This window comes from Pongo abelii, chromosome 1 (assembly GCF_028885655.2).
Source record: "Pongo abelii isolate AG06213 chromosome 1, NHGRI_mPonAbe1-v2.0_pri, whole genome shotgun sequence".
Classification (NCBI taxonomy): Eukaryota; Metazoa; Chordata; class Mammalia; order Primates; family Hominidae; genus Pongo; species Pongo abelii.
This window is the reverse complement of record NC_071985.2, coordinates 192484684-192512328: the sequence shown is the minus strand read 5'-3', so window position 1 is coordinate 192512328 and position 27645 is coordinate 192484684. Positions and strand designations below refer to the sequence as shown.

General features: G+C 50.0%; 2 protein-coding genes across 10 annotated transcripts in view; one reads left to right on the top strand and one right to left on the bottom strand.

Moving 5' to 3' along the window:
* Nucleotides 1-14174, top strand: part of CTPS1 (CTP synthase 1) — a 32970-nt gene extending 18796 nt beyond the window's left edge. For 4 of the 5 annotated variants that reach the window (XM_002810978.6, XM_009251850.4, XM_009251852.4 and 1 more), the window contains exons 10-19: nt 2668-2756; nt 3799-3893; nt 4740-4802; nt 7657-7700; nt 9055-9151; nt 10263-10318; nt 10398-10494; nt 11050-11194; nt 11768-11861; nt 13271-14174. In XM_002810978.6, coding sequence (XP_002811024.4) covers nt 2668-2756; nt 3799-3893; nt 4740-4802; nt 7657-7700; nt 9055-9151; nt 10263-10318; nt 10398-10494; nt 11050-11194; nt 11768-11852 — 771 coding nt within the window. In that variant the 3' untranslated portion in view covers nt 11853-11861; nt 13271-14174. Of the gene's footprint in view, nt 1-2667; nt 2757-3798; nt 3894-4739; nt 4803-7656; nt 7701-9054; nt 9152-10262; nt 10319-10397; nt 10495-11049; nt 11195-11767; nt 11866-13270 lie in introns of those variants that run through there. The other variant, XM_063713131.1, reaches the window with a different exon arrangement.
* Nucleotides 14175-15020: 846 nt separating this feature from the next.
* SLFNL1 (schlafen like 1) lies at nt 15021-27562 on the bottom strand. Of its 5 annotated transcripts, none has more exons than XM_054537393.2 (5): nt 22712-27562; nt 21866-22510; nt 19306-19818; nt 18905-19048; nt 15021-17879 (listed from the first exon to the last, which is right to left on the bottom strand). In XM_054537393.2, exons 2-5 carry the CDS (start codon nt 22298-22300, stop codon nt 17757-17759), a joined length of 1215 nt encoding a protein of 404 aa, XP_054393368.1. In that variant the 5' UTR covers nt 22301-22510; nt 22712-27562; the 3' UTR covers nt 15021-17756. The 5 variants fall into 5 exon arrangements, with proteins under 5 accessions (XP_054393368.1, XP_054393356.1, XP_054393365.1 ...); XM_054537381.2 differs by having other exon boundaries at nt 23170-27562; XM_054537390.2 differs by having other exon boundaries at nt 23263-27562.
* Between the last annotated feature and the right edge of the window lie 83 nt (nt 27563-27645).

Genomic DNA, 27645 nt, shown 5'->3' with positions numbered 1-27645 from the left:
AAATTGCTTGAACCTGGGAGGTGGAGGTTGCAGTGAGCCGAGATTGCACCACTGCACTCCAGCCTGGGCAACAGAGTGAGACTCCGTCTTAAAAAAAAAAAAAAAAGCATGGATGCCTGAGCCTGGTGACCAGGGCTCAGATTCTAGCTCTGTCATCTACAAGCGGTGAGACCTAGACAACTTACTTAACCCTCTTTGTGCCTCAGTTTCCGCATTGTTAAAAAGGGATGGTGATGGTGCCTTCCTCCTAGGGTTGTTGTAAGAAGTTCGTGAATACAAAGTGCTGAGAATTATGCCTGGCATATGGTAAGCGCTACGTCAGCTGTCCTTAAACCCTCCCTTCTGCCTGTCCCCTTTATTCCTTTTCTTCCCGGCCCATCAGCTGGAGCTTTTCAGGAAGAGATGAAGGTCAGAGGTAAATTTGGGGCTCAGTGCTGAGGTTGTTAAACGGGCCCCATATAGCTGTCCCCACATTGGGGTTTGCTTTCTACTTCCCAGGTGTTTCTCAGCGTGAGAATTTAGTTTGCTTTGTGCCGCTGGACAGGTTCCTGCAGAATGGCCTGTTGTATACGTGTTTTAAGAATTTAAATCCCATTACACGGCCCTGACTTCTTATTTGCTAGTTCTTTCCATCATTCATTTATTTTATCCACTTGGAGTTAGTCTGTGGCTGCCATATGTTTGTTAGGTGGCAGAGGATGAGAGATGGATGAAAAGGCAACAGTCTCTGCCTTTAAGGAATATTGAGTCTCTTAGGAAGGAAGGAACACATAGAGGCTGAACCTGCTGTGGCAGACACATGAGGAAGGCAGACTTCCTCATGGAGGGACACCAGGTTGGGGTGGGTAGGATGGAGAAGGCTCGGAAGGGGCATTCCTGTTAGAATAGATAGAGCACATCCAAGGGCTTGGAGATGTGGAGCAGTTGGAAACACTGTGGATGGAAATTGTGAATTGGAGGCTGTCTGGAGACAGGCTGGTGAGGGCCTGCCCACAATTCCATGAACTGGGCCAAATCTGGGTCTTACCGTGAGGTTCAGGAAACTAACTGCAGGGTTTAGGTAGGAGATTGTAGAAAAACGGTGAACACCGTCATTTAAAAAGTGGGCACAAGATTTGAACAGACACTTCCAAAAAAGATGTAGGTGATAAACATGAAAAGGTGCTCACCACCTCTAGTTGTCAGGGAAATCAGTGCACATGAAGTCACAATGAGATAGTGACACATACCCACTAGAGCGGCTGAGTGTTAGAGAGGCTGTGGAGCTCTTAACTTGCTGCTGGGGTGTAAAATGGCACCACCGCACTAGAAAACAGTCTGGTAGTTTCTTATCAAGGTAGAGACATGTGATCCAATAAGTCCATTCCCAGATACTCACTTGAGAGACTTGAAAACATCCACAAAAAAAGATTTTTATTCAAATGGACAAATTATTCATAACAGCTGAAATCTCGAAACAACCCAAATATTTATAGCCTGTCAATGGATCAATTTGTAATGGTTTATTTATATAGTAGAAACCACTCAGCAATGAAAAGGAACAAACCAGGCTGAACACTGACTGGCTCAAGCCCATAATCCCAACACTTAGGGAGGCTCTGCTGTGGGAGGATTGCCTGAGGCCAGTAGTTCGAGAGCAGCCTGGTCAACATAGCGAGACCCCCGTCTCTGCAAAAAAAAGTTAAAAAAGCAAAGGAACAAACTACTGATAAACACAGCAACATGGATGAACTTCAAAAACACTAAGCAAAAGAAGCCAGACACAAAAGGTTATATACTATTTGGCTCCATTTATATGAGGTTCTATAAGAGGCAAAACGAATCTGTGATGATAGAAATTGGATCTGAGGTTGTTTGGGGTAGGAGGTAGAGGGGCACATTCTGGGAAGATGGTAACTTATGTTTTGTTTTGTTTTGTTTGAGATGGAGTCTCGCTCTGTCACCCAGGCTGGAGTGCAGTGGCACGACCCCAGTTCACTGCAACCTCCTCCTTCCGGGTTCAAGCAGTTCTCCTGCCTCAGCCTCCTGGGTAGCTGGGACTACAGGTGCATGCCACCACACCCAGCTATTTTTTTTTTTTTTTTTTTGTATTTTTAGTAGAGATGGGGATTCACCATGTTTGCCAGGCTAGTCTCGAACTCCTGACCTCAAGTGATCCACCCGCCTCGGCCTTCCAAAGTGCTGGGATTATAGGTGTGAGCCACCACGCCCGGCTCATTCTATATCTTGGTGTGTATGTCTGACAAAACTCTTCAAAGTATGCACTTAAAATGCTTGTATTTTATTGTATGTGAATTATGCTTCAATATGGTAGAAAGAAAAAGAAAAAACTCACAAAAGCTGGGCGGAAGATGGGCTGAGGAGGGTGTCATTGAACAGAAAGCCCGCTAGAGTCTGCTGCAGAGGCTTAGCTGAGACCAGATCCTGAACACAGTAGAGTGCGGAAAGAGAGAGATTTGGGAGTTTAATGATTTTGAAGGAAACTGTTGTATTTTAAAACCTCATATTTAAAAAATGTTTAAGTTATTAAATATATTAAGATGATCGCTTTAAAGCCAGAATCAAGAAAGACAGAACTTTGATAAAATGATAATATTACTTAAAAATTAAGAAAGCACAGCCTGGGGTCACGAGCCTGCTTTTCTCCCCTGTCTGAATAACATCCAGTACATAGATTCTGCGGACTTGGAGCCCATCACCTCGCAAGAAGAGCCTGTGCGCTACCACGAAGCTTGGCAGAAGCTCTGTAGTGCTCAGTGAGTAGAGTTCACTGCCTTGGGTTTCCAGAGTTCTTTTGGTTTGTTTTAATGAAAAAGTCCTCTTGTTTTCATGTGCCAGTAGTAGGTAATTGACTTGTTAAAATATTTTTTAATTGTTGAAAAGACTACATGCTATCTGATTTAATCCTTAAAAAATGCAGCTTGTCAATATCATTGGATCTGAAAAGCTGTTCTGATTTTGATATTGTTTGCCGTATGCATCTATTGATGAGGCTCATTTAACGATTTTTCATCCAGAACATTTGATGAGTACCCATCAGTAGAGTCTCATCAATTGTTTTGGCAGCTGTTATTTATAATAGTAAAACATTAGCAAGAATTTCTGGTTCACTAGAATAGTTGAATATTACGGAGGTGTACACTTTCTTCTGAGTGTCTTGGTTAGTACGGCACACACAGCTGATGAAGAAAGGCCCCCTTAGAGGAGCATTTTAAGCCAAGATGTAAAATAAATTGTTAATATTAATATATGTATTTAAAATTTTGGGCTGGGCACAGTGGCTCATGCCTGTAATCCCAAAACTTTGAGAGGCTGAGGTGGGAGGATTGCTTGAGCCCAAGAGTTCAAGACCAGCCCGGGCAACATAGGGAGACCCTGTTTCTACAACAAAAACAACAAAACCAGCTGGGTGTTGTCCCAGCTTCTTGGGAGATCAAGGCTGCAGTGAGCTGTGATCACACCACTGCACTCCAGCCTGGGTAACAGTGTGAGACCCTGTCTCAAGGAAAAAAAATTGTGAACAACTCAGTACCAAAGATAGTGCAGTGGCAGTATTGCAGTTATGTATACCATCTTTTTCACTTGAAATAAGCATGTTCTTAAGTTACTAAGCAAAGTCCATAGTTTCCTATGCAGTTTCTAAGTTCATAGTGTTTGCATACAATTCATTGTCCCAATAGCACAATGTATGGGGTTAATTCATGGCTTCAGTGTCTTGGTAATGGCCCGTTAGGCGATTATTGCAAGCTGGACTGGTAGAAAAGGGGAGTTGCCTTTGTGGTTTGTTCTTTTGTGCAGTGGAGTGCTGGTTCCAGGAGGATTTGGTGTTCGAGGAACAGAAGGAAAAATCCAAGCAATTGCCTGGGCTCGGAATCAGAAAAAGCCTTTTTTGGGTAAGGAGCTCTGCAGTGCAGTCTTCACTTAGAGTAGGAAAGAGTGGGGAACAGTGCCACGTGGGAGCCTATGAACAAAGTGGGGGGATTACTGAAACGTGCTGTCTTTGTGGATAGGATCCCAAGTAGAAGCCTTCATGTTTCTCTTTGGAGACAAATTCAGTCTTGGAAAGCTTATTTATGCTTATGAGCTACATGTAGATGTCGTGGAATTTTGAGAGAATGAATTGTGAATTCCTGTCCATTTAATGAGCCCAGCTGTTTGCAGCACATGTGAGTTTTATATCTGCTCACTTGGCACAACAGCAGACTGTAATTGGACAAAATGATTTTGCATGCCTCCTGGTGCTGTACATTTTAGTAATTTTCAACTTGAACAATTGTAAATAAAAACTTAATGAGAGAGGGTAAGAAAACTTGAATTTTAAAGTACCGAGGCTAGGCATGGTGGTTCACACCTGTAAACCCAACACTTGTGGAGGCTGAGGCAGGAGGATTGCTGGATCCCAGAAATTCGAGGCTGTAGTGAGCCAAGATCTCTCCACTGCACTCCACAGTGGGCAACAGCAAGACCCTGTCTGGGGGGAAAAAAGTACTGAACAGAATATCACTTCTAAAATGGGATGACTTTGCAAATCTAGAATTTTCATCTACTTTACATGCAGTTTTTGAAACCTAATACAAGTAAAGTGTAACAGCAGAGAGTACTTGTTCATAGCAGGAAGTTATGAGTTTGCGATTATAGTTCTCCAAATAAAGGACACAAAGGCCATTGCAGAGGCTGCTGGGAAAAGTAGGAGCTGCCTTTTCAATGGAGTTTTGTTTGTTTTTCCCCCCGCCTGGAAGGCGTGTGCTTAGGGATGCAGTTGGCAGTGGTTGAATTCTCAAGAAACGTGCTGGGATGGCGAGGTAAGCGTGCATTAAGACACTCATTCAATTCCCGCTTGCGTATTTCTGGAGGATATGAGGCCTGTTGCCACCTGGGTGATCAGGAGCTTTGAGAAGGGCAGGCCTGGGTTCCTAGCACCTCATGGTGTGCCATAAGGGAGCTGCCTTGCCTCTTGAGGAACAGCACGGCTCCTCCACGCAGGAAGGAGGGAGCACAGCCAGACTCCCTCCTTTGCCTTCTGCCCCTGTGTTCCTGTTCTTGAGATTCGGTCACTTTGATCACCGTGGCCACCATCCTGAAGCTGGTGCCTGGTGAGAAGTCCTTGTCCTAAGTGAGGCTTGGGCAGTTATTATGAGAACCTTGGCTCTGGAGCTATTGAAACTGGGCTCAGATTCCAACCTTATCGCTTATGGGTGAGTTTAAGCAAATTACTTAGCCTTTATGGGCCTCTGTTTTTTCTGTAAAATGGGAGTAATAAAGGTACGTACTTCACATGATTAAGGGAGATAATGTATGTAAATAGTCTCTAGCAGTGCCTGGAAAATAGGGAAATGCTCAGATAATATCAGCTCTTCGCCTAGCTGTGTATTACTATGTGACAGACCTCCCTAAAGCTCAGTGGCTCCCAACAGCAGTGACTTCTCATCTCACTATTCTGTGGTTTGGCTCAGTGCCTGGGTGTCAGCTGCATGTGGTGTAGTATCTGAGATGGGGCACACTCCTGCCTCGCGTTCAGCTGTGAGCTCGGCCCAGCAGGGACGTCAAGATGCTGTCTCCACCTAGTGGCTCATCATTCATTCATCCAGCCCAAGCTTCCTCACACAGGGCGGGCAGCTGGCTTCCAAAATGACAGGCCTATTATGCAGGCACTTATCAGGCCTGCTGATGTCCCGTTGGCCAAAACAAGTCACGTGGCCAAGCCCCGAGCCGGCAGGGGAGGAGAACACACATGGATGTGAAGACTGAGCATGCTGCACTGGGGCCACCCATAGAATGGTCCGCCGCAGCCCATTTATTTGTAGCCCACCCGACAAATACTAGATTTTCAGAAAGACCTTGTAAATTCTGTGGAAAATAAAGTAACCTGAAGGAATGTAAAAGCAGTTTGACTTTATAAAGTACAAGTGACTCTGGTGGCCAGCATATGGTTTAGGGCTGGGTTTCATTCACCCTTTCCCTGAGAGGCTGCTTCACAGTGACCTGGGGGTGTGGCTCAGTTTGGTAGACAGCATGCCCTTGAGTGCTGGCTTCTGAGTCCTGAGAGGCACTGTCTTATCACCCGCCACCCCAGAGCTGGCTTTCTGGCCTCCCTGTATCCTTCACAGCCCCAGACCTCTGCCTCTCACTTAAATTCCCAAATGGGTAGGTGCTTTGGTGATGAGCTTACACTTCAGTTGAGACTGGACCCTGGTTCAGGCCAGGAGGAGAACAGTGCCCAGCATTCACATAGTACCAGGAACTTGGTCCTTTGCCTTTTGGTCTTTAGTGGTTTTGCTTTGGTTAGACGGTAAGTTCAGTGAAGGATAGAAAGGTTGAGTTGAAATCAGTTCATTTCTGACTGAGCTATTGAGTGAAACAGTTGAGTAGGGCATTGTATTAGCTGCTGAGATGAAAGACGTATAGAAGAAATAGTACTTGTTTATCTCAGAGAGACAAGAGTCTGAAACATTAAGACAATATAAAAACTTGGCCGGGCATGGTGGCTGAGGCCTGTAATCCCGGTATTTCGGGAGGCTGAGGTGGGTTAATCACTTGAGGCCAGGAGGTTGAGACCAGCCTGGCCAACATGGAGAAACCCCATCTCTACTAAAAATACAAAAATTAACCAGGTGTGGTGGTGTGTGCCTGTAATCCCAGCTACTTGGGAGGCCAAGACATGAGAATCACTTGAATTCCGGAGGTGTAGGTTGCAGTGAGCCAAGATTGTGCCACTGCACTCCATTCTGGGTGACATAGTGAGACTCTTGTCTTAAAACACAAACAATATAAGAACTGTCACAGGCGGGGTGCAGTGGTTCATGCCTGTAATCCCAGCACTTTGGGAGGCCGAGGCAGGCAGATCACCTGAGGTCGGGAGTTCGAGACCAGCCTGACCAACATGGAGAAACCCCGTCTCTACTAAAAATACAAAGTTAGCCGGGCATGGTGGTGCATACCTGTAATCCCAGCTACTCGGGAGGCCGAGACAGGAGAATCGCTTGAAACCTGGAGGTGGAGGTTTCGGTGAGCCGAGATCACGCCATTGCACTCCAGCCTGGGCAACAAGTGTGAAATTCTGTCTCAAAAAAAAAAAAACTGTCAAAGATGCAGTATCTAATTAAAAATTACTAGGTTATGCCATTAGTTTTGATTTTCCCATTTTGTACTGATTGACTTTCCAGAGAGTTATACTTAATGTAAAAAAATTCACGTGTGTGTGGGTTGAGTATTTTATGTCTTAAAAATGCTATTTATTGCCAGTCTGGTGGCTTGCACCTGTAATCCCAGTACTTTGGGATGCCAAAGCAGGATTGCTTGAGCCCAGGTGTTTGAGACTAGCCTGGGCAATATAGCCTTTGTCTCTCCAAAAAATGAAAAAAAATTAGCTGGATGTGGTAGTGTGCCCCTGTAGTTTGACCTTGGGAGGCTGAGGCCGGCGGATTGCTTGAACCTGGGAGTTCAAGGCTGCAGTGAGCTATGATCGCACCACTGCACTCGAGCCTGGACCATAGTGAGATCTCCTCTGGGGATGAGGTCAGGGGAATGCTATCTTTAGTTTTTGTTCTAATCACTGATCTTAAACTGAGGAGGGAAGTTGTGTTTAGAGCTTAGCAATGAAACTATTAATCGCTTTTGTTTGTAACTATTTTCATAACAAGTATTTTGGTATTTCAGATGCCAATTCTACAGAGTTTGACCCTATGACCAGTCATCCTGTGGTGAGTCAAGTGTTTGAACCTCCACAGGGCTTAGAAGGGTGTAGAAGGGGCATTTATGAACGTGATTGATGATTAGAGACAGGAAGTGAGACTGCTTGAGTCCATCCCAAAGAACCCTGAGGTTTTGGGCACTCAGACCTACCAGAGAGGAAAAACTTTTCTTTTTCATTATGTAATTCCTCCCTAATCTTTCTCATTGACCACAGAAAGTTTTTAAGACAGGTACCAGCCCAGGAAACTGGAGGGGATTCCTGATTAAAATTCTTCTCCATCCCTACTCCCCTCAACTCCCAGAACACAGTATAGATACTAATATGAGACCCTGGCATGTGTACTTACTGTGTGCCAGCCGCTGCTCTCACTGCTTTCATATGTATATTATATATTAATTCATGGGATCCCCAGCCATAGTCCTGGGAGAACTGCTGGGTTGGAGCACTGGTTGGCTTAACCGTATCCAAAGATTTTCCAGGCTGGCGTACCTTGCGTTAGATTTCATGCCGAGGGCATGTGGCATTCTCAGCCCGCTGTACTGTTAGGCACATGGAGGAGGGATGGTGCCTTTAATCACCTTTGAATTCCCAGCCCAGGGTGACAGGGATGTAAAGGGAAGGGCACTTATTTACGTTTTTCAGCATTCAACAAATGTGGATGCGTACTATATGCTGGGACTGCCCTTGTCACCGAGGACACCGTGCTAAATGAGACGGACAAAGTTCTTGATCTCACGGCACTTAGCATCACTATGTGTTTGTTGACCTGAAATTGAACTTTGCTGATACTAAGGCCTCAGGAGTGGACCAGCAAATGTTTTGCAGCATGGGGCTTTGGGGTCAGGAGGAACAGGGCACAGAGAGCCTGGAATCAGAAGGTGCCTGGGAACGCTGGGCTGAGAGGTGGACTGGGCCATCAGTGCATGGCCCACCCAGTCCTCAGATGCTTGCTAAGCTGCAGGGTGCTAGCCCTGCATCCCTTGCCTTTGAGCAGTCATCAGGCTAGCTGGGGCAATGACAGACATGTTATGACACATCCAGTCCGTGTCTGTGCTACTGTATCAGTCTTTCTAAGGAAGTGATGCTTACCGTCCACAGTGCTGGGGCGGGACTAGCCCGAGGAGGGGCTGCTGTGGTCCTGTCTGCAGATCAGGAGGACAGGCTGAAGGACGGAGCCTCCACCCAACCGAGGTTACAAATGCCAACTGGGAGGCATTTTCTTCTGTGACAAAACGTCTCATAAGGAAAGCCTGGAGAATTAGAGCTTACTTACAAGCTTTTGCCACCCACTCAGCGAGGGAGGTTTCTCTCTAGTGGAAGCAGAGTTCTGTAGTTGGTGTCTGTTTTCTGAACATCTCCAGGTCGTAGACATGCCAGAACACAACCCAGGGCAGATGGGCGGAACCATGAGGCTGGGCAAGAGGAGAACCCTGTTCCAGACCAAGAACTCAGTCATGAGTAAGAGCTGCCTCGCGCTGGCCCAGCCTTTGGCTCTGCGCGCCCAGGACGCGTGTCTTAGGGTGGTGCTGTGGTTTCGAGGAGCAGGCTGGCTTTTTTTCGTTTCATTCTTGCTTTTGAAGTTCGTTCTTTCCTCTCTTATTCATACCCTTTTAGGATGCACTGTGATAGCTATAGAAGCAGTGTGGGTCTTAGAAAGGACACTGGCAGTGCAGTCAGACTCCTAGGCATGGGCGCCTCAACAGAATGAGGCAGTGAGGTTACATTCATCCTTATCGGTTACTTTCCTATTAAGACCAGCCATATCAATTGCTGATGTTTGGCAATTTTTGTCACACAAAAATGGCAATTTCATATGATTCAGCCTAAGTAGATTCTGTTCTAATAAAGTACTAATAGATGCTGAAGGTTTAGGATAATTTTGGGAGGAAAATAGTTAAGAAAATGACTGTTACACAGATTTCCTTCTTGTCTACTGGGAAAATTCTGCCTTTAATGTATTAGCAGAGGCACCCTTGTGTCTGTCCGGGCGTTCTGTAGCAGCATAGCTGGAGTCACTTGGGTATGGGATCTTTCTCTTACCAACTCTGATGTTCTGTGGATTTGTGGATCTCGAGGCAACTGTGAAATGAGTCAGTAGAGCAGCCCATTTGCAAATGTCCAGCTTGTTCACATGCAGCCACTGAGGGCTGATGGCCTTTGATGACCGTGATTGGAACTGCATGGTCATCAGAGGTCATCTGTGCAGCTCTTAAAATGCCTCCCATCCCGCCATGTTCCCAGGGCCTTGCCGTTTCGTACATCCTGATTTGCTTTCCAAGGCAGTTTTCTAGCAGCGAAGTGCCCATACTTTGCAATCGTGTTTGAGGGTGGTGGTGAGAGTCTTGTTTCTGTTATGGCTTTCTGTAGTGTTGTCAGAAAGAGTCAAAAGCCCAAGAATTAGTCTAAACTGTGCTGTTAAAAGCAGGTGACCTTAGCAGATTCATAGAAATAGCCCTCAAAAGACCTGGCTGTGTAGATGATGAAAAGTAAAGCAGGAAGGAAGATGTTTTTGTGAACGCATCATCCTGTGAGATAAAGTTCTCTACATCCAGCCTGTTTGTTTTGCCAGGGAAACTCTATGGAGACGCAGACTACTTGGAAGAGAGGCACCGCCACCGATTTGAGGTGAGGATTCCAGCTTGCTGGTACTCTGGAAAGATAGTGAGCTGAGAGACCAGCAGAATTATTTTTCATGCCTCAACAGGTGAATCCAGTCTGGAAAAAGTGTTTGGAAGAACAAGGCTTGAAGTTTGTTGGCCAAGATGTTGAAGGAGAGAGAATGGAAATTGTGGAGTTAGAAGGTGATTATTAGGGCAGTTTTATTTAATGGAAAACTTAGTGAAGTTTTCTTGGCGTATGGGAAAATATAAAAATGTTATCTTGTTGCTCCTGACCTAACAGAATTAGGAAGCAGCACTGTCTCATGAGGGAAGGGGTCTTGATAAACGTGGGGTCTGGACTCTAGAAAGTTCTTTCTGGTACATGGCCTTCCTCAGGGAGCCATTTAACTTCTGGCCACAGTTTCTCCTCCAAAATGCTTGGAGTTGGTACTAAAGCCACTTCAGCCCTCTCCTGAACTGCAAGACTCAGTCTACAGAAATCCTGGGAGCCAGGGTCTTGGGTGGGACCCTGGACAGGAGACCTTCAGCCAGGAGGGGACAGCACAAACAGTGCTGGAGAAAGGGTGTCAGATCACTCATGGTTTGAGGTTACCTTCACCTAGATTCAAATGAGAAAGTCATTTTCAAATTATTTTAGGGCCTATGGAAACATGAAACATTTAAGCAGATTTTGTTCTTTTACACTTTGTGCATAACCTTCACAATGAAGCTGTTTCTTTTGGATCTCTATTTCAGATCATCCCTTTTTTGTTGGGGTTCAGTACCACCCTGAGTTCCTGTCCAGACCTATCAAGCCCTCCCCACCATACTTTGGCCTCCTTCTGGCTTCTGTGGGGCGGCTCTCACATTACCTCCAGAAAGGCTGCAGGCTCTCGCCCAGGTAGGCGCACTCTTTGCTTCAGTAATCCATTCGTCTTCTCTAGTCCTTTAGGTGGTCGCTGATTCATTACAGCAACACGTCACAGTCAGTCATAAGAAAAAAAAGCCACAGGCGCCTGGGGCGAAAGTTTCCTCTCCTTTCCCGGAGCTTTCTCACGGTGCTTCCCTGGCATATTGGCCAGGTCCCCCTTTCTGCAGCATCTGAGCTCTGGTGGTGCTGACCAGATCACACTTGGCGTAGGACACTCTGGCCCATGTTAAGGGGAACTAGTTTTTCCTGGGAAGTAAGCCACAACCCGGGTAGGTTTATGTCCCATTGCCACCTTTATCCAGAACCAGTACTCAGAGTTGGTGGTAGGGTGTGTGACTGAAGTATAAATGGAATGTATATCTTTTGTAGCTGGAAGAAGGAAATCCTTCTGCAGTTTCATGTTAAATATATTATGTAGCAAACAGTCTTTGTGATTCCTGCCATGTGCAGGCAAGTGTCCCTGTAGGAACCGTGGTTACAAAAACAGGGACGTAAAGTGAGTTTTTGGTGGGAGATGATGCATAAACCATCTGAATTCTACAGGGACACCTATAGTGACAGAAGTGGAAGCAGCTCCCCTGACTCTGAAATCACCGAACTGAAGTTTCCATCAATAAATCATGACTGATCTTGTAGCGTAAGTGGTACTTTAAAGTTTTAGTTTTTAAAAACATGGTGATAACACACTGCGATTGCAAGAATTATCATGGAAGTTTAGGGCTGAAAATTTTTATCTGCCAGGAATGAAAGTGGTGAGGTCTTGAATATAATCCAAAGGTTGAGAGAGAAAAGAAAGAAAGTAGTGAGGTCAGTGTGGGTATCAAATGGGCAGTCCTTCCTCCAAGTTGCATTGCACCTCCCAGTCCTGCCCTGGGGATGACAGCTTGGGGAGCACGGTCACTGGGCAGTTGTCTCAATACTGATTACTACATTCTGGTGCCAGTCTGACCAGTTCTGGGACGGGGGAGGGGAGGGTCTGAATTCTTAGAACCTGTTGTTTGATGTAGCTGTGAATTTTGGACATCTTGAAGGAAGGGACAGATACAACAATGTGGCACTTGTCATTTCTGCAGAGCCTCAGGTTTTCATCAGGAAGTACTTTAAAACTGACACTGCTTAGAGAACATTTTTTTGTTGATTGCTGCTTATTCTGGAATTCCTTCAAAGTTGGAACAATTGCCAAATAGATGTCGAATGTTTGTCTATTAAGTGACAGGATTTGTAGGTTCATAAAGTGCAATAACTGTGGGCACTGCCACGGAACGTAAATGTCCTTTAAGATAACTGTGTGGACTGTGTTCGCAGAAGTACGCATTCTGCTGGTGAGGTATCAAATGAGGGAGTGTCAGTCATCTGGGGTCTGGAAGGAGAACCAGGGGTATGGGTGTGTGGTCCCACCGCTCCTGCCCTAACGCCTGGGCAGGGAGACCTCCCTGAATCCTGCGCACCGTGTGTTCATCACCAGTGGGCCTCTGGTGCTGGATCAGTGCCGGTCTGACTTGCTGATCCCAGCTGTTTCCTCTCCTGCCTTGGCTGGTTGACCCCCTGTCCTGGCATAGCCTAAGTAGGTGGTGGGTAGGCATGAGAAGTTAGTATCAGGAGGAGGGCCTGTGTGCTAGGTAAGCGTTTAACACGGATGGACTCATTAATCCCCTGACCAGGGAGTTTGCTATAGGCTGTTTCACAGTCTAAGGAGCTGATACAACAAGAAATGTTACCAGTGAAGGAGGCAGATATTTGGTCAGTTACATGGAATTTCTGACTGCCTCGCAAGTGGAGAATTGCCCGTTAGTGACACTGTTTACGAGGTGCTGTGGAGAAAGAATGCTTGCATTGGGTGGTTGTAGAAGTCGATATGTGAGGTCTTGAAAAGGTCTGATTCTGTAGGAATTATAAATTTAGCGTCTTATTATTCCCGGTGGGCTCCTTCTACTGCTCTGCCATGAAAAACAGGCTTAGTTTCCCATGGCAGCTGACTAGAAATTCTAACTTTTCTACTTTAATGTACATCATATAATTCCCACTTTTTTTTTTTCTTTTAAACAGGGATGATTCTTCAAGAGACCCTTCAAACTTGGGTAGAGTTTACAGCTCTGACTTTACACTCGGCTTTGGACACTTTCTTTAAATTATGTTTTTATTAAGATTATTTTATTATGCGGAAAGGTATTTGGGAAACTTGTCACTTGCATGTCCCATCATGTGTACTGGCTCCTCCGTGGTGTCTGCCTGTTGCGTGACACTCTCCTTGCAGTTCTTGAGTTGCGGCAGAACATCGCGATGGGAACCGATGGTGGGTGAGGCTGCAGAGTGCCCCATCGGTCACCTTGTTTCTCAGCTACCTCGCGTCATTGCAGATGCTAGCGCGTTGCCTGTCGCTTTCCCTTGGATACCTAGACCGTTATAAAGTGTGCCACATGGACTTACCGAGCATGGAGAGAGGATTTTAGCTAGGATTTGAACACTTGGTGCTGGGAACCTCAGGGTGTTGCTTGCCACTAAGCCATGAAACCAGAGACAAAATCTCTATACTGCCCTGAGTTGGGGGGATTCTCAGTGCCAACTGTGGCTGGTCCTCATCCAAAGGGATGATCAGTTTGGTGTCAACATGAAACACCAAGATGTCTGTCTCTGAAGCGTGATTTTAAAATCCCCATGCCTGTGGCTGCGCTTCCTATTTCTAGGGCTGGGAAACACTCCTTGCATCAAGGGGTCACTTACAGAACAAAGAATCTTTTGGGGAAACTTCCTCTAAAACCCTCTCATATATAGACAGCTTTGACTGGAGGGTCCATTTTTCTTCCAGGTTGGTGTTACTGCAGTTGAAAGGGCAATATGAAGTTACTTTCTTAATGTGACCTAGCAATAGGCACAGCTACGTGCCACTATATTCTGGCCAGACTCAATGTGTACTCTAACTTAAGAAATAAATCAATAATGCAGAACAAGAGACATGCTTTGCTTCTCATTCTCTCTATGTCATTGGCCAGATGGGAAGCATCTGAGCATGGTGCTGGCGTGCCTGTGTGCAGTCAGCTGAATTGTCAGTGCCGGGTGCTCCTGCAGGTGAGCAGCCTTGAGTCAGCAGACAACCTGAGAGTTTGTTTAAAAACTAAGAAATGAGGCTTTCTTTTTAATAGGAACCAGAGTTTTTCATAAAGCTTCAAATACAGGTTCTCAGCATGTAGAGCGAGATGAAAAGGTGCATGGGTGCTATTATGGTGCTATCTATGACTGAGAAAGGGGAGGGATAAGCATTGTTTAGGAAGGTGGTCCTTTCTTCTGCCAGGCACTGGATGTGGGTACCCCATATACACAGCCAGTGAGCAGCGGGCCAGACTGTCTTCACCAGCAGAACTGCTTGTTATGGTACTTTGAACGTGGCTGATTGAGCATGATTCTAACCTCTTCTCCCACCTGGTGGTACCAGGAGATTGTCTTCATTTTAAATTTTATTTATTTATTTATTTATTTTTTTGAGTCAGGGTCTCACTCTGTTGCCCAGGCTGGAGTGCAGTGGCATAAGCACGGCTTGCTGCAGACCTCCTGGGCTCATAAGATCCTTCCGCCTCAGCCTTCCAAGTAGCTGGGACTACAGGTTCACATCACCACGCCCAGCTAATTAAAAAAAATTTTTTTTTTTTTAATAGAGAGGGTCTCGCTGTGTTGGCCAGGCTGGTCTTGAACGCCTGGCCTCAGGCGATCCTCCCATAGTGCAGGGATTATAGGCATGAGCCATTGCACCTGCTCAATAGTCTTTTTTTTTTTTTTTTTTTTTTTTTTTTTTTTTTGAGATGGAGTCTCACACTGTTGCCTGGGCTGGAGTGCAGTGGTGTGATCTTGGCTCACTGTTGCCTCCACCTCCCAGGTTCAAGTGATTCTACTTGCCTCAGCTTCCCAAGTAGCTGGGATTACAGGTGCCTGCCACCCCGCCCGTCTAATTTTTTTGTATTTTTAGTAGAGATGGGGTTTCACTATGTTGGCCAGGCTGGTCATGATCTGCTCATCTCAGCCTCCCAAAGTGCTGGGATTACAGGCGTGAGCCACCACGTCTGGCCCGTTTTTTTTCAAACATTCCCCAAACTGAGGGTCTGACACGCCCGTTGTTGACATCATGGCTCCCCACAATGGCTGGGTGTGCGAGTGGTGTGAAAAAGCCTCCCAGTAATTTAAGTTGCTGCCCCTACGTTTAAGATCACTTTGGCTGATCAGTTGTCAAGTGCTGGCCACATATGTAAGGTTTCCGAAAAAAGAGATCCCAGATGGCTCTCCAGGGCTTGCAAAGCCCGAGCAGCCCCGCCACGTTGGCTGTGGCAGACAGGATAGGGCTGAAGCTGGATTTACAGGAGGGCAACCTGTGCCCAGTGTTTACTGACCCGTCCCCGGAGGCTTCTCCCTCGTGGGGAGGAAAGCTGGTCACATTCCTCATTCCTTTCTTAATGTGACCTAACAATAGGCACAGCTATGTGTAACTTCCCTTCAGTAACTTCCTTCAGTCCAGGGAACTTCCCTTCAGTCCAGAGGATCTGGGCAGTTCTTAGCAGTCTGGAGCAGCTGGGCTGAAGCCTGACTTCACCGTTCCTTTGTAGAAATCTGCTGTTTTCCCCCTGAAAACATTTCCGAGGATTGTGGTGCCTGGACTAGCATTTAGCATGGTACCTGGACCGTGGAAGGTGCTCAGAAATGCCACTCCTCCTTCTTGAGTAACACATTTGTATAGTTTTCAAACAGTCTTGGTGACCTTGGGGCAGCTCGGGAGGTGAGCAGCAGGAGTTTGGTAACCTGCCACCATATAGGTGTCCGTGATCACATTGGTCCCCAGAACCAGCATGAATGGCAGCCGAGGCAGGGGTTGTGTGCTCTTTGCTAAGTGGGAAAACCAGGTCTCAGAGCAGTTGTGATCACCCAGGAGATGTCACCTGGCTGGTGAGTGGAGGGGCTGGGGGTTCCAAAGTTCTCATCTGTGTCTGCTGTGGATGTGGCCAGGGGCTTCAAGTTTTAGGGGATCAACTGAAGTGTATCATATGGAACACCAGTCCTGTGAAATACCCTGTTCAACAAGGTTTGGTGATTTTCTGGTGGCTCAGACCCCAAATTTAGGAGTATCCTTAATTGTCTCACCAGCAGGTATTTATTGGGTGTCTACCATATGCCAGCCATACCCAAACTCCTGTCCCCCAGAGCAGGTATTCAGTGGGGGAAGCACCAAATATAAGCTACAGAGTGTGGCAGTTCATAGATGGAGACCAAGGGTGGAAGTGAGCAGGGGAGTGGCAGTGCTGGGAGGTGGTGTCTTTAAAATAGGGTGGGTGGGAAATTAAGCATGGACTTGAAGGTGGAGAGGAAAGGAAATAGGCTGCTTTCTAGCGCAGAGGCCCCGAGGCAGGAGTGCAAATGAAACAAGTTGGCCGGCGTGGCTGAAGTGGCTTGCACAAGGGGCGGAAGACATTGAGGTTGGGTGGGCTAGGTGGTGGAGAAACATGTAGGCCATCAGGTTTGGGCTTTGCTCTTGAAGAATTTGGAGGGCTATGGGCGCAGGTGCGGCATGAGTGTGATCAGACTCTGGCTTTACAGCCTCTGGCTCGGCTGGTGGAGACAGCAGGAGAAATGGCTAGAGGCAGGAAGCAGCTGGAGGAGTCTGGTTTTTTTTGTTTTAAGCTAACGGTCTTACTGGACCAGAGGAGTCTTGGAAAGGAACTGAGACCCTTAGTGTGAGGTGCTGCTCTGTGCCACAGCTGGCGTAGACACAGGGCACTGGCCCGATGGTGACAAGATGCCCCTGGCCATTGTCACTGTCTTATAGATGAAGAAACTGAAGCACAGAGGCACAGCACTTTGCCCCACGGCCCCTGGTCTTTAAGACAGAGCTGAGACAGAGCTGGACTGGAGTCTGAGGGGCTGGGCTCCCTGCCCTTGCAGGTCTGTCCTCTGCCTCCTGGACAGAGGTGGGCTGGGCCTGGGGACTCATGACCGTGCAGCATGTGACCGGCTGACCCAGTGTCCTAGAAAGAACCATTCTTGTCCCAGGTGCATGTAATTTATTAATGGAGCTTTGACAGTCACAAGTTCCAGCAAATCAGGGGTAGGGGCTGCAGGGTGGCCTCTTGCCCTGTAACGACAGTCACCAAATATGCCTCGCCATCTGTGAGGGGCTTTCCTGAGATGACAGATTCTTTTCTGACACTGTCTAGCCAACTGGAGTCACAGACCTCAGCCTGGGCCAAATGAGCATTTTAGGGAGAAGGACAATCCCTTATAGCTCAGCCCTAGGGGAGCTCTGGGCAGGGTTTTACACATTATTTCTAAAAGTAAGGTCATTTGGGGACAGGGCTGAGAGCAGTTTCTTGGCTACACAGATGGGTCTGTCAGGGTTGAAGCCACATGGGCGCCTGCTCATGTGCCATGTTGAAGGAGTCCCTGTCCGCCTCTCAGCGGCCCGCATGGGCTTTACTGGTCGGCCTTACACTCAAACAGGAAATCCCTGGGTCTCAGATGGAGAGCGCCATGCCATCCTGCCTGCTCCCCAGGGCCCTCACAGGACACAGCAGGTGCAGGACACAGGCCCGTGCTGCTGCAGCTGCTGCTGGAGCTGCTCCTTCTCCATCGTCAGCGCCTTCACCCTCTCTTCCAGCTTGCCCAGCTCCACCAGCCACCTCTGAGGGGACACGGGAAAAGCATGTGGCCAAGCCCGCCTGGTCTCGGGCCTGTCCGTCCTCCACCTGGGGCCGAACTGAGGGAGGAAGGCAAAGCCCGGGAGCCTGGGAGCTTTCTCAGCTAGGGGAAAAGTCAGGCCCCTCGGCCTGCTAACACCTTCAACCATGTCAGCCTGAGGGAAGCTGCCGGCTGCCAACCATGGAAGGGAGCCTCCTCCATGTTGGGCAGGCCATGTCCCTCCTCACTGTTGGTCCCTTGTCCTCCATTCTCCCTTGTTTCCCTCTTGAAAAAGCTCTTCCTTGGGACTGTGTCCTGCCCCCTCTGCTGCTTTAGGGCCTCCCCTAAAATGCAGTGTATAGTCCTTGGGGTTTTCTGGTGACATCTCAACATTTCAACCTCCCTGCTCCCTCACTCACTCAAGATTGAGTGCGTTAACTGCCCAAGTAGAGGGTGAGGGGTTTCAGGCACCCCTGAAAGGGGGATACTGCATAGAATTTTTTTTTTTTTTTTTTTTTTTTTTGAGATGGAGTCTGGCTCTGTCACCCAGGCTGGAGTGCAGTGGTGCGATCTCGGCTCACTGCAATCTCTGCCTCCCAGATTCGATCGATTCTCCTGCCTCAGCCTCTCGAGTATTTGGAACTACAGGCGCCCGCCACCATGCCCGGCTAATTTTTGTATTTTTAGTAGAGACAAGGGTTCATCATATTGGCCAGGCTGGTCTCGAACTCCTGACCTTGTGATCTGTTCGCCTCATCCTCCTAAAGTGCTGGGATTATAGGCATGAGCCACCGCGCCCGGCCACTGCATAGATTTTTAAAAGGAGAGGGCTTGGGCCTCTTTCTTCCCACCAGCCACCTACCCGTGGAGCATGGGATGTGGTGTGATTGTATTCCAACCCCTTGGGTTAAACGGGGTGATGCAGGAGCCAGGGAACCATGGTGGCTTGCCCTGGGCTGCTCAGTGGGTGGCTGAAGGGGCCTGGGTTCAGCTCCGCCCCACCCCACCCACTGGCCTCAGCTTCCGTACCTGCCTGCACCACTCCTGGATGGCGCTGGCGGACAGTGGGCCCTGGATGCTCCCGTCGCGCCGCAGAAACACCTCCCCCTGGTCTGTCTGGTAGAGTTGCGGCTGGCTCTGGGCCTTGGGGGTGTGCACGGTCAGGCGGATCACCTTGGTAGGGGCAACAGCAGCTCTGGAGGCGCCGCCCCTCACGGTCGGCAGCCCCCATCCTGCCAGGCTGCTCAGCATTGCTCGCTGATTCCACAGGGCAGGCCAGCAGGGCTGGCACAGGGGCCATCCCCAGCCTCTTCTCCTGTGGCCCTCAGTCCCGTCCCTGCCCCAGCACTGCCTGGCAGGAGCGCAGGCCATCGTCTTATTGAGTGATGACAGATGACAGGCCCAGAGGCCCTCCTGTCCTGCAGGCTCACCTTGAGGGGGACACTGGTCTCCGAGGTACTGATCACAGGGATGAAGGTGAGAGTGTAGGCATCGGGAAAGATCTGAGGCTTGAAGCCCTGCAGGATGGAGTCCACCAGCAGGCGTGCGCGGTCCTCGTCACGGTGGCTGCAGCGGATGCCCTGCACCAGGCCGCTGTCCTCTACTCCCACGAGCAGGCTGCCGCCTTCGCTGTTGAGGAAGGCGCACACGTAGCGCCGCACGTGGTGCTTGAAGGCCAGGCTGAGGTACTCGCCGCTACCCCGCTTGAACTCCATATTGCGGGTCTCGCTGCCCAGGAAGGCACCCTGGAAGAGCTGGTCCGTGCCCACGATCTGCTGGTGCACAATGGCACTGTCGGAGCACACGCCGCTGGGCCGGCCCTGGCAGCTCTGCAGCTGCCGGGCCTGGGGCCTATCAGGCAGCGTGTGTGTAGGCCAGATGGGCAGCGGGACACCAGAGCCTGGGCTGGGGCCGGGGCTCAGGCCACTGTCCTCCTCCTCCTCCTAGGGTGGGAGTCAAGAATGAGTGTATGGGTCCAGCCAGAAAATGGGAGCCCTGACCTTGAGAAGGACTGCAAGAACCCCCAGTCAGGCCCCTGCTGCAGCCTGACTCTTACGGACATCCTGATGCCCCTCACCAGGCCGAGGGGCCCAGTTCTGCCCCGCCTCCTGCAGCCGAGGCAGGAAACCCTGCTGAATCGAGGGTTCCAGTCAGCGCTCCTTTCCCTGCCAAGCTGGGCCCTTCCCAGGTGAGCTGTGGGATGCCTGGTGGGGAAGAAGAGATTTCTGCTTCCCAGGGCTGGGTGCTGGGACACGTGTGGGCCCATTTTTTCTTACTTGGGTTGCAGACAGGCCCCTGAGGCCCAGAACCAGATCATTCTAGCAGGTATCTCAGCACCCTGTGACAGAGCTGCAGCACCCTGAATGGAGAGGGACTCCCAGGTACCCTACCCACTTCCTGATCTCAAACCTTTGCCCACTACTTTCTGGGCTATTGACAAGTCCGCCCTAATCCCCAGTTTCTTCTGCGTCTCCTGAATCTCCTTTCATGGTTTGGGCTGTGCTCGAGGGCTCGGTGTGAGCCTCCTCGGGGCCACTTCCTAGTCTGGGCCTCCCCAGCCAGCCCCTCCCTGACCTCCCTGCTTCCAGGCTCACCTTTTCCTGTCAACCCTCCTTTTTTTTTTTGAGACAGAGTCTCGCTCTGTCACCCAGGCTGGAGTGCAGTGGTGTGATCTCGGCTTACTGCAAGCTCCGCCTCCTGGTTCAAGCCATTCTCCTGCCTCAGCCTCCAGAGTAGCTGGGACTACAGGTGCCCGCCACCACACCTGGCTAATTTTTTTGTATTTTTAGTAGAGACGGGGTTTCACTGTGGTCTCGATCTCCTGACCTCGTGATCCGCCCGCCTCGGCCTCCCAAAGTCCTGGGATTACAAGCGTGAGCCACCGCGCCTGGCCAACCCTCCTTAGTGACGCTAACTTCAAGGCAGATTGTTACTCCTCACAATCCTTTCATGAGCGTGGGTTGGGGTGAGGAGACCGAGGCACCTCCCTACCAGTCCTGCAGCTCCCCAGAGAAGATGAATTTATCAGTCTTAGAAACGGGATAAACTTCATACAAATGTGAAATTGAGTTGAAATGTAAGCCACAGAGCCTTTTAGTTCTGCAACAGTTTAAACACCATCATTTTCACACCAAAAGAAACCAAAATGACCTGTCTCATGGAGTGACCTATCCTAACGTCCCATGTCCCACCCAATAAAGCCAGTGGTTCAGCCTTGCCTTGGATGATAGCCTTGGTGACCTGGCCCCTACCCTACCTTCTGGCCCAACTTCCTTCCTTAGCACCCCCTGCAGCCTTTAGTGGGAGCTCCAGGGACACCAAATGGTTTGCCCTTCTGCAGACATGACACTCCCTCTAAGCCCCCAGGTTCCTCTGCATATTGTGTCCCTTGCCTGGAATGTCCTTCCTTGCAAGTGCCTGTCCAACTCCCTAAGTCCCGGCCTGGATTTCACTTCCCCTGTGAATCTGTCCCCAGAGAGCAGGGCAAACCTTCCTGTGTCCTCTCACAGCTCTGAGCGCAGCCACCTTGCAGCTCTGTGGGTGGCTGTCCAGCTCTGGCCACAGATGCAGGGCTTCTTGGGGGCCTGGCTGGGCCTCTCATCCCTGCCTTACTCTTGGCACAGAGCGGGTGGGGTGTTCATGTTTGTCAATTGAACAAATGAGTTGGGCCGAGGAGAAAATCAGGGCCCCTGTGTCTTCTAGGGTCTCCCAGGCCCAGAGGCTGGAATGTAAAAGGACCTAAGGAGAGGAGGTCCCCTCGTGGCCTTTCTTCACGCGAGCATCGGGCTTGAGGCAAACTCTGTTTTTCCCAGAGAAAGCTGGCAGTACCAGCCGCAAGCCATGGTCATTTGAGTAGCAGCCCCCAAGTTTGCAGATTTGTTCCTGCTTCCCCAGAGACACCCCTCCGTCCCCACTCTGCAGGCCACTCCCACTCAGAGGCTCTCCCTTGGGGTGAGGCTTTGGAGCTTGCTTGGGAAAAGTCCCACTTACCTCTCTGTGGCTGAAGGGCCCTTGGGCCTCACTCAACAGCAGCTCCTTCCCACGGGCTGCCAGCTCCTTGAGGATTAGGTGCTCCTCCAGGGCCGTCTGCAGGCGCCAGGGGAGGGAGGCCAGGGTGTCCCTGCGGACAGTCACCTGCACCAGTGCATAGGCCTTCCGCGGCCGCCTCACCACTTCAATGTGCTCCCGCGCCACCGGCATCTCCAGCCGCTCCAGGGTGTCTCGCAGCAGGCAGGCAAGCACCGGCACCGAGAACTGGGGGTTCAGATGGCCCACATAGAGAGTGTGCGCCGAGGGAGCCTCCTCGAGGTCAGAGTACTCCGTCTGGGACTGCTCTGCGGGTAGCTCCGGCAGGGACTCCTCACCCCAGGACTCCATGAAGGGCTCTGACACCTGTGTTTGCACTGATCTCTTCATGGGCATCATGGGAAGGCTCTCCCTGGGAAGGGGTTCCAGGATTCCTCACTGCTGGCTGCTTCTCCCAGGGTCTGTGTTCTCAGTGTGGCTTAAGGGCTCCCAGAGGACTCAGGGAGTGTCCCGGCTCCTGGGAGGCACACAGATTGGCAGAGACTGGGCAGGGCCAGAGAGAGGGAGGGCAGAGGGCAAGCAGGAAAGGGCCTGCCACCCACCTGAGGCCTAGGATGAGAAAGCAGAGTCAGGTGGACTGAGCAAGACACAGGGCCTGTGGGAAGACAGGGGATCTGCCCAAAGAGTGGCAGAAGGGACCAGAACTCAGGTCTCAGAGCTCCACCATTTCAGTGGCCCCAGGGGTCCTGTCTTCCCTCCCCAACCCACAGGCTAGGGGCCTCCTTGGTACCCTCAGGGTTTCCTGCCTACCAGAAGGTCACTCCTGCCTCCAGGCAACAGAGAAAACCTTTAAACAGGGCCTCCTGGAGAAGAGGCCTTAACCCAGGACTCTGAGGACTGGCTGGTGGCCCCATTGCAGCTTCTCTGCCTGCTCCCCATGTGAGGCCATCGGGGACTCTGAAACTAGGCAGCGCTGGGGCAGAGGCTTTTAGAGCAGAGGATCTCACGCTTTTTGGCACACTGATGAAAGCTATGGCCTCTCAGAAAAATGGCCTTTGCATATAAACATATAACTTAAGGGGGCTCCTAGACCCTAAGAACTAGTCTAGACTGAGTCCTCCATTTTTGGTCCAGAGAGCAGAGGTCAACAGGGCAGAACGAGGGTTAGCGTTGGGGCCCTAGTGCCCCCCGCCCCAAGTCCAGGGAGCCTCTGTCCTGAGCTGTGCACATATGAGCACACACCGGCCCCTCTACTGCTCCCCACACACCCAGCCTGCATCTTCTCAGATGGAATTCTTGAGGCACTTGGCCTGGGGGCATTCAGGTCAAACAGGAAGAGGAGGAGAGGAGAGGCCTATGACCTTCATGTCTTGGTGGCTCCCGCGGGAGCATGGGACATGCCTGCCCTGAGCTCCCATAACCCCCGACCCCTGGCCGGTAGCTCTCAGGGCACTTGGAGGCTTGGCACAGGGACGGCCAGAACCAGGGTTATAGGAAGTGGGTGGGGCCTGCACAGCTACCTCTGTGATCTCATGAGGTTCAACAATGCCTTCTTGGCCAGCCACAGGCAGGCCGGGTGTGGGAAATCAAACAGGAAAACTCAGTTCCCTGTGGGTCCCACCACACACTGGAAGCAGACCCAGCAGCCCACCCACCATGCAGCTTGGCTGTGGGACTCCCTTCCCCTGACAGCTTCCAGAATTTGAGAGCTGAAGACACTTCCCCCTCAGCGATGTCTCTTCAGGCCCCAGTTCCCATGCAGGTCACCTGTTGCCACCTCTTTCAGCGCTGCTGCCTAAAGCCTCTACCTCCCTTTTTAGTCACCAATCCCAGGCTCTACTGAGTACTGACAGGGCCCAGCTGCTCCCAAGATGGAGCAGGAGGCACATGGTGGGCTCCAGGGCTCCCTCTGACTCCAGGCCCTTCTCTGTGCTGGAGACAGAGGCTGCTGTCCAGAAGAGCCCTGAAAAATAGGTCAGGCATAGCTATCTCTTTGGGAAGATGAGGTTGTTACCTGCTGTTTGAGAAACCAAGACATGGGTGACACACAGTCTTGATCAGCACAGGACTGACCAGTGCTCATCATTCTGCAGAAGGCTGGCAGCACTTGCCCACACTGCTTCTGGAAGCCCCAATTGGGGGCAGTAAGGATGGTGCCACAGTTAGATGCTTCAACTAAGGAAGCTGTTTGACAGCGTAGAGAAGCTGCCTTCCTTGAAAGCAGCCTTTCTGAAGATGTTACCAAATGTTTGTTTCCTAGGGGGTGAGGCAGTAGTTTGGGTAGAGCTAAAGAGGCTATGGTGTGCGGGGAAGAGAGGGGCGCAGGCCTCAACTGGTGGCAGTGCGAGGCTCTGGGGAGAGTGCGTTCGGTGCCCTCTCCTTGCCCGCCCGGGCAGCAGCCAGGTTGGGCTAGGCTCTGTGTCCACAGCTCTTAGGGTTAGAGAATGACGGCTCCAAGCTCCCCCTGCCTCAACCCCTCTCCCTCAAGCCTTTCTTGCCTCTGTCATCCATGAGGTGCCCTCACAGCAACTGAGGCTATAACTGTTTTGAGGTGGCCAACTCAAGTCGTGTTGAACTGTGCAGAAATAGCTGTCCAGGAGAGGCACCTTGACAGACCAAACACCTGAACATGACCAGAGGCGTTCTCCCTACTTACCTAGAGGCCTTGAACAAATGAGTTGGGTGGCTGTTCTGCATGAAATTTCCCAAATTGACTTGAGTGCAGCAACTTTCTCCACTCTTCCTGGCAGTCTCTTTAAGCCACTGCATCATGTATTTCTCTGGTGCCTTTAACAGCCTTCTTGTGAGCTGAATATCAGTTCTACTTCTTTTTGGAGATGGGGGTAAAAATTGTCTTTCATGGTAAGCACTAAATACATTTATGAACCATCTTTTAAATACATAAATATAAGATAACAAGGTTACTTACAGTGTCTCTGGCTCTCTAGTATTAGGTAATAGTATTAGAAAGTATAGGTGCTCTGCAGGCAGCTTGAAGTGGTGGGTTCCGAGTGGGGGGATAAGCAGCCCCGTTAACCCTCTTGCTGGATGTCTGTGACCTCACTGGCAAACCTCATCTTGAACTGGAGGAAAAAACCCTAGAATTTAAGCCTCTTTATGAATGTGAGGTGGGGCCCAAAGATGAGGGGCAGAGAGCTGAGCCGCTGCGGACGGCCTCTTTTCATGTTATCTGGACAGTGTCCACTGGGTGGCCCACATGGCCACAATCCCTGAACCCACAGCGGGGATGCCATCCCCTCTTCCCCACAGCTCCCACTTCACAATCTGTGCTGTTTGCCCAGGTAGGCCAGTCAAGGGGCAGAGGGATAGGGAAGAGGAATGAGCCCAGCCAGGTGCAGGAGAAAACAAGGATGATCAAGAAGAGCGAACTCTGGGGAGGAGAGTTACAAACACAGCTTTCCAGGTCCTGGGACCCACATCACTCCAGCCTCCCTCGGTCTCAAGCCCTCCCCTAGTGTGCTGCCTCCAGCCTGTAGATCCCCACCTGGCTTCGGACAGGGCCCAGCCCCAGTTACTGCAGAGAATCTTTGACTTGAGTGGCTCCAGCCTAGTGTCTGTGCCCTGGGTACTGTGGGCTGCCAGCCTCTGTGAGCACCTGCAGTGGCTTTGGCACTGTAGGCACAGAGCCACATTTCTGATGCTCGGCTGTGACTGCCTCTGGGCTGGAGGCTGGAAGCTGTGGCGCTGCCCTGATGGAATGTGGTGGCAAGACCATGTCCAGTGACTCAGGGTACTTAGGTAAAGAGGCTGCAAAAAGCTGTGCTGAGGGAAGAAGTGTCGGGACCCTCTTCTCAAGGTTTCCCACACTTTTTGTTTTGGTGGTAAAGAAGGAGGGGTGATTCACCTTCAGGCTCTTCCCAACGAGGGAGTGTGGCACCAGTGTGAGGGCAGGAACAGTGTCCATTTGGCCCACCATTGCTACACCTCAGGGATCGATCTTAAGGAGTCCCATAAGACCCCCACAAAGAGTGTCTGGACAATGCAGTCCACGGCCAGCAGGCAGGGTGGAGCCACGGCTGGGGAGGGCAGAGTGTTCCAGAAAAATGCCCCACTCTCCCGTGGATTCAGCCTTAGGTGGGGCCTAGATCTCTGTTACCTCCCAAAGTGTTTGGTGTTTCCCTCCTGAGCTCAGCACAAAGTCAGTGTCATCTCCTTGTCCCAGCATTGAGGGTGAGCACATGAAGCTGATGCCATGAGACCTCTGTCACCTGTGCCTTTCCACCTGGTGGGCTACTGGACTGCTGGGGTTCATGGAGTGGCCTCTCCAACACTGCAGCATGTGTGCACTGGGTTTGAGGCCAGTTCAAGTGCTTTTAATGATTCTGGGTCACTATTAGAAGGCTTTTGGCTTTTGAAACAATTTCCAAAGTTGAGGGTTTTTTTTCTTTCTTCTTAAACATTTAATTTTGACCCCAGAGGTTATGGCAACGTGAATAATCCTCTCCCTTCCTGCAGAACTTGACATTTGGTTACCTTTCTAGTTCTTTTTGTCTGGAAACCAGATAAAAGTATGTTAGCTGTTTCAGTGCAACATTACTTATGGTAAACATGATTCCTAATTGTAAATTATCTGCACTTGGAGTTTTCTGTGTGAACTATAAACACTTGTTAAAAAGCCATAAGGTTGGGCGTCCTATGTGGAATGACTCAATTGGGTATGTGGCTTATGGGGTCCCTGAAAGCTATGCCTATTGAGTTGTTCAAAAAGATATGAGCTCCTTTGGGGAATGATGCCTCTAAGCCACAGTGAACCAACCCCTTCTCCCTGATGTGTCTCATTCCCTTGTACCTGAGCTGTCACCTGGGCAACCAAGGAGAATAACTCCTGATGACCGGAGGCTCTGTGAGGACTGCCCTCCTCCCCTGAAGAGGGCTGCTTCCCGCTGCTCTGCAGCCAGGCCATTTCCTGTCTGACAGCCTTCAAAGTTAATGACATGCCCAGTGTAGCCTGCAGGGGTCTTGAGTCTGAATGGTAGCTGGATCTGAGACAAAGGCCCACGGGAGGGAGTTGCAGGCAGTAGGACATGTACCCCTTAACAGCTATGGAATTAACCTCTCTAAGCACCTGTAAGATAGGGAAACAGTAGTTATACTATAGGACTGTTGTGAGGTTTCAATGGGATAGTATACAAAAACAACTCAGCACAATGAGTTCTCACAACAATGCTCAGTAGGAGGTTACATACTCTTGGCGAAGAGGGTAAGGTGGGGTGGGTGCCCAGCTTTGCAGCATGTCTGGCCTGCCTACATATGCCAGTGTCACCTTTAGTCTCTGTGTCTTGAGGGTCACATCTAGAAGTTTGTTCTTAAGGTTCAGCAAGGTGCTCATTGGGAATACCCTGAATGAACAGCACAGTCTACAAGATCCCAGTGTTGGCCGGGTGCGGTGGCTCAGGCCTGTAATCCCAGCACTTTGTGAGGCCAAGGCAGGCGGATCACTTGAGGTCAGGAGTTCGAGACTAGCCTGGCCAACATGGTGAAACTCTACTAAAACTACAAAAATTAGCCAGGAATGGTGGTGTGTGCCTGTAGTCGCAGCTACTTGGGAGGCTGAGGCATGAGAATCACTTGAACTCGGGAGGCGGAGGTTGCAGGGAGCCGAGATCATGCCACTGCACTCCAGCCTGGGCGACAGAGACGCTGTCAAAAAAAAAAAAAAAAAAAAAAAAAAATCCCAGTGTCAAGGAGTTGGTAGAAAATGAGGGCCTTGTCAACTTGTTTGG

What these genes read in the sequence shown, in the direction of transcription:
- SLFNL1 (XM_054537393.2), bottom strand. Translation starts at nt 22,300, where the DNA reads ATGATGCCCATGAAGAGATCAGTGCAAACACAGGTGTCAGAGCCCTTC. An exon ending in GGCCCTTCAGCCACAGAGAG is followed by an intron (nt 19,819 to 21,865) that starts GTAAGTGGGACT and finishes CTCCCACCCTAG; the next exon opens with GAGGAGGAGGAGGACAGTGG. An exon ending in TCCAGGAGTGGTGCAGGCAG is followed by an intron (nt 17,880 to 18,904) that starts GTACGGAAGCTG and finishes GTGTCCCCTCAG; the next exon opens with AGGTGGCTGGTGGAGCTGGG.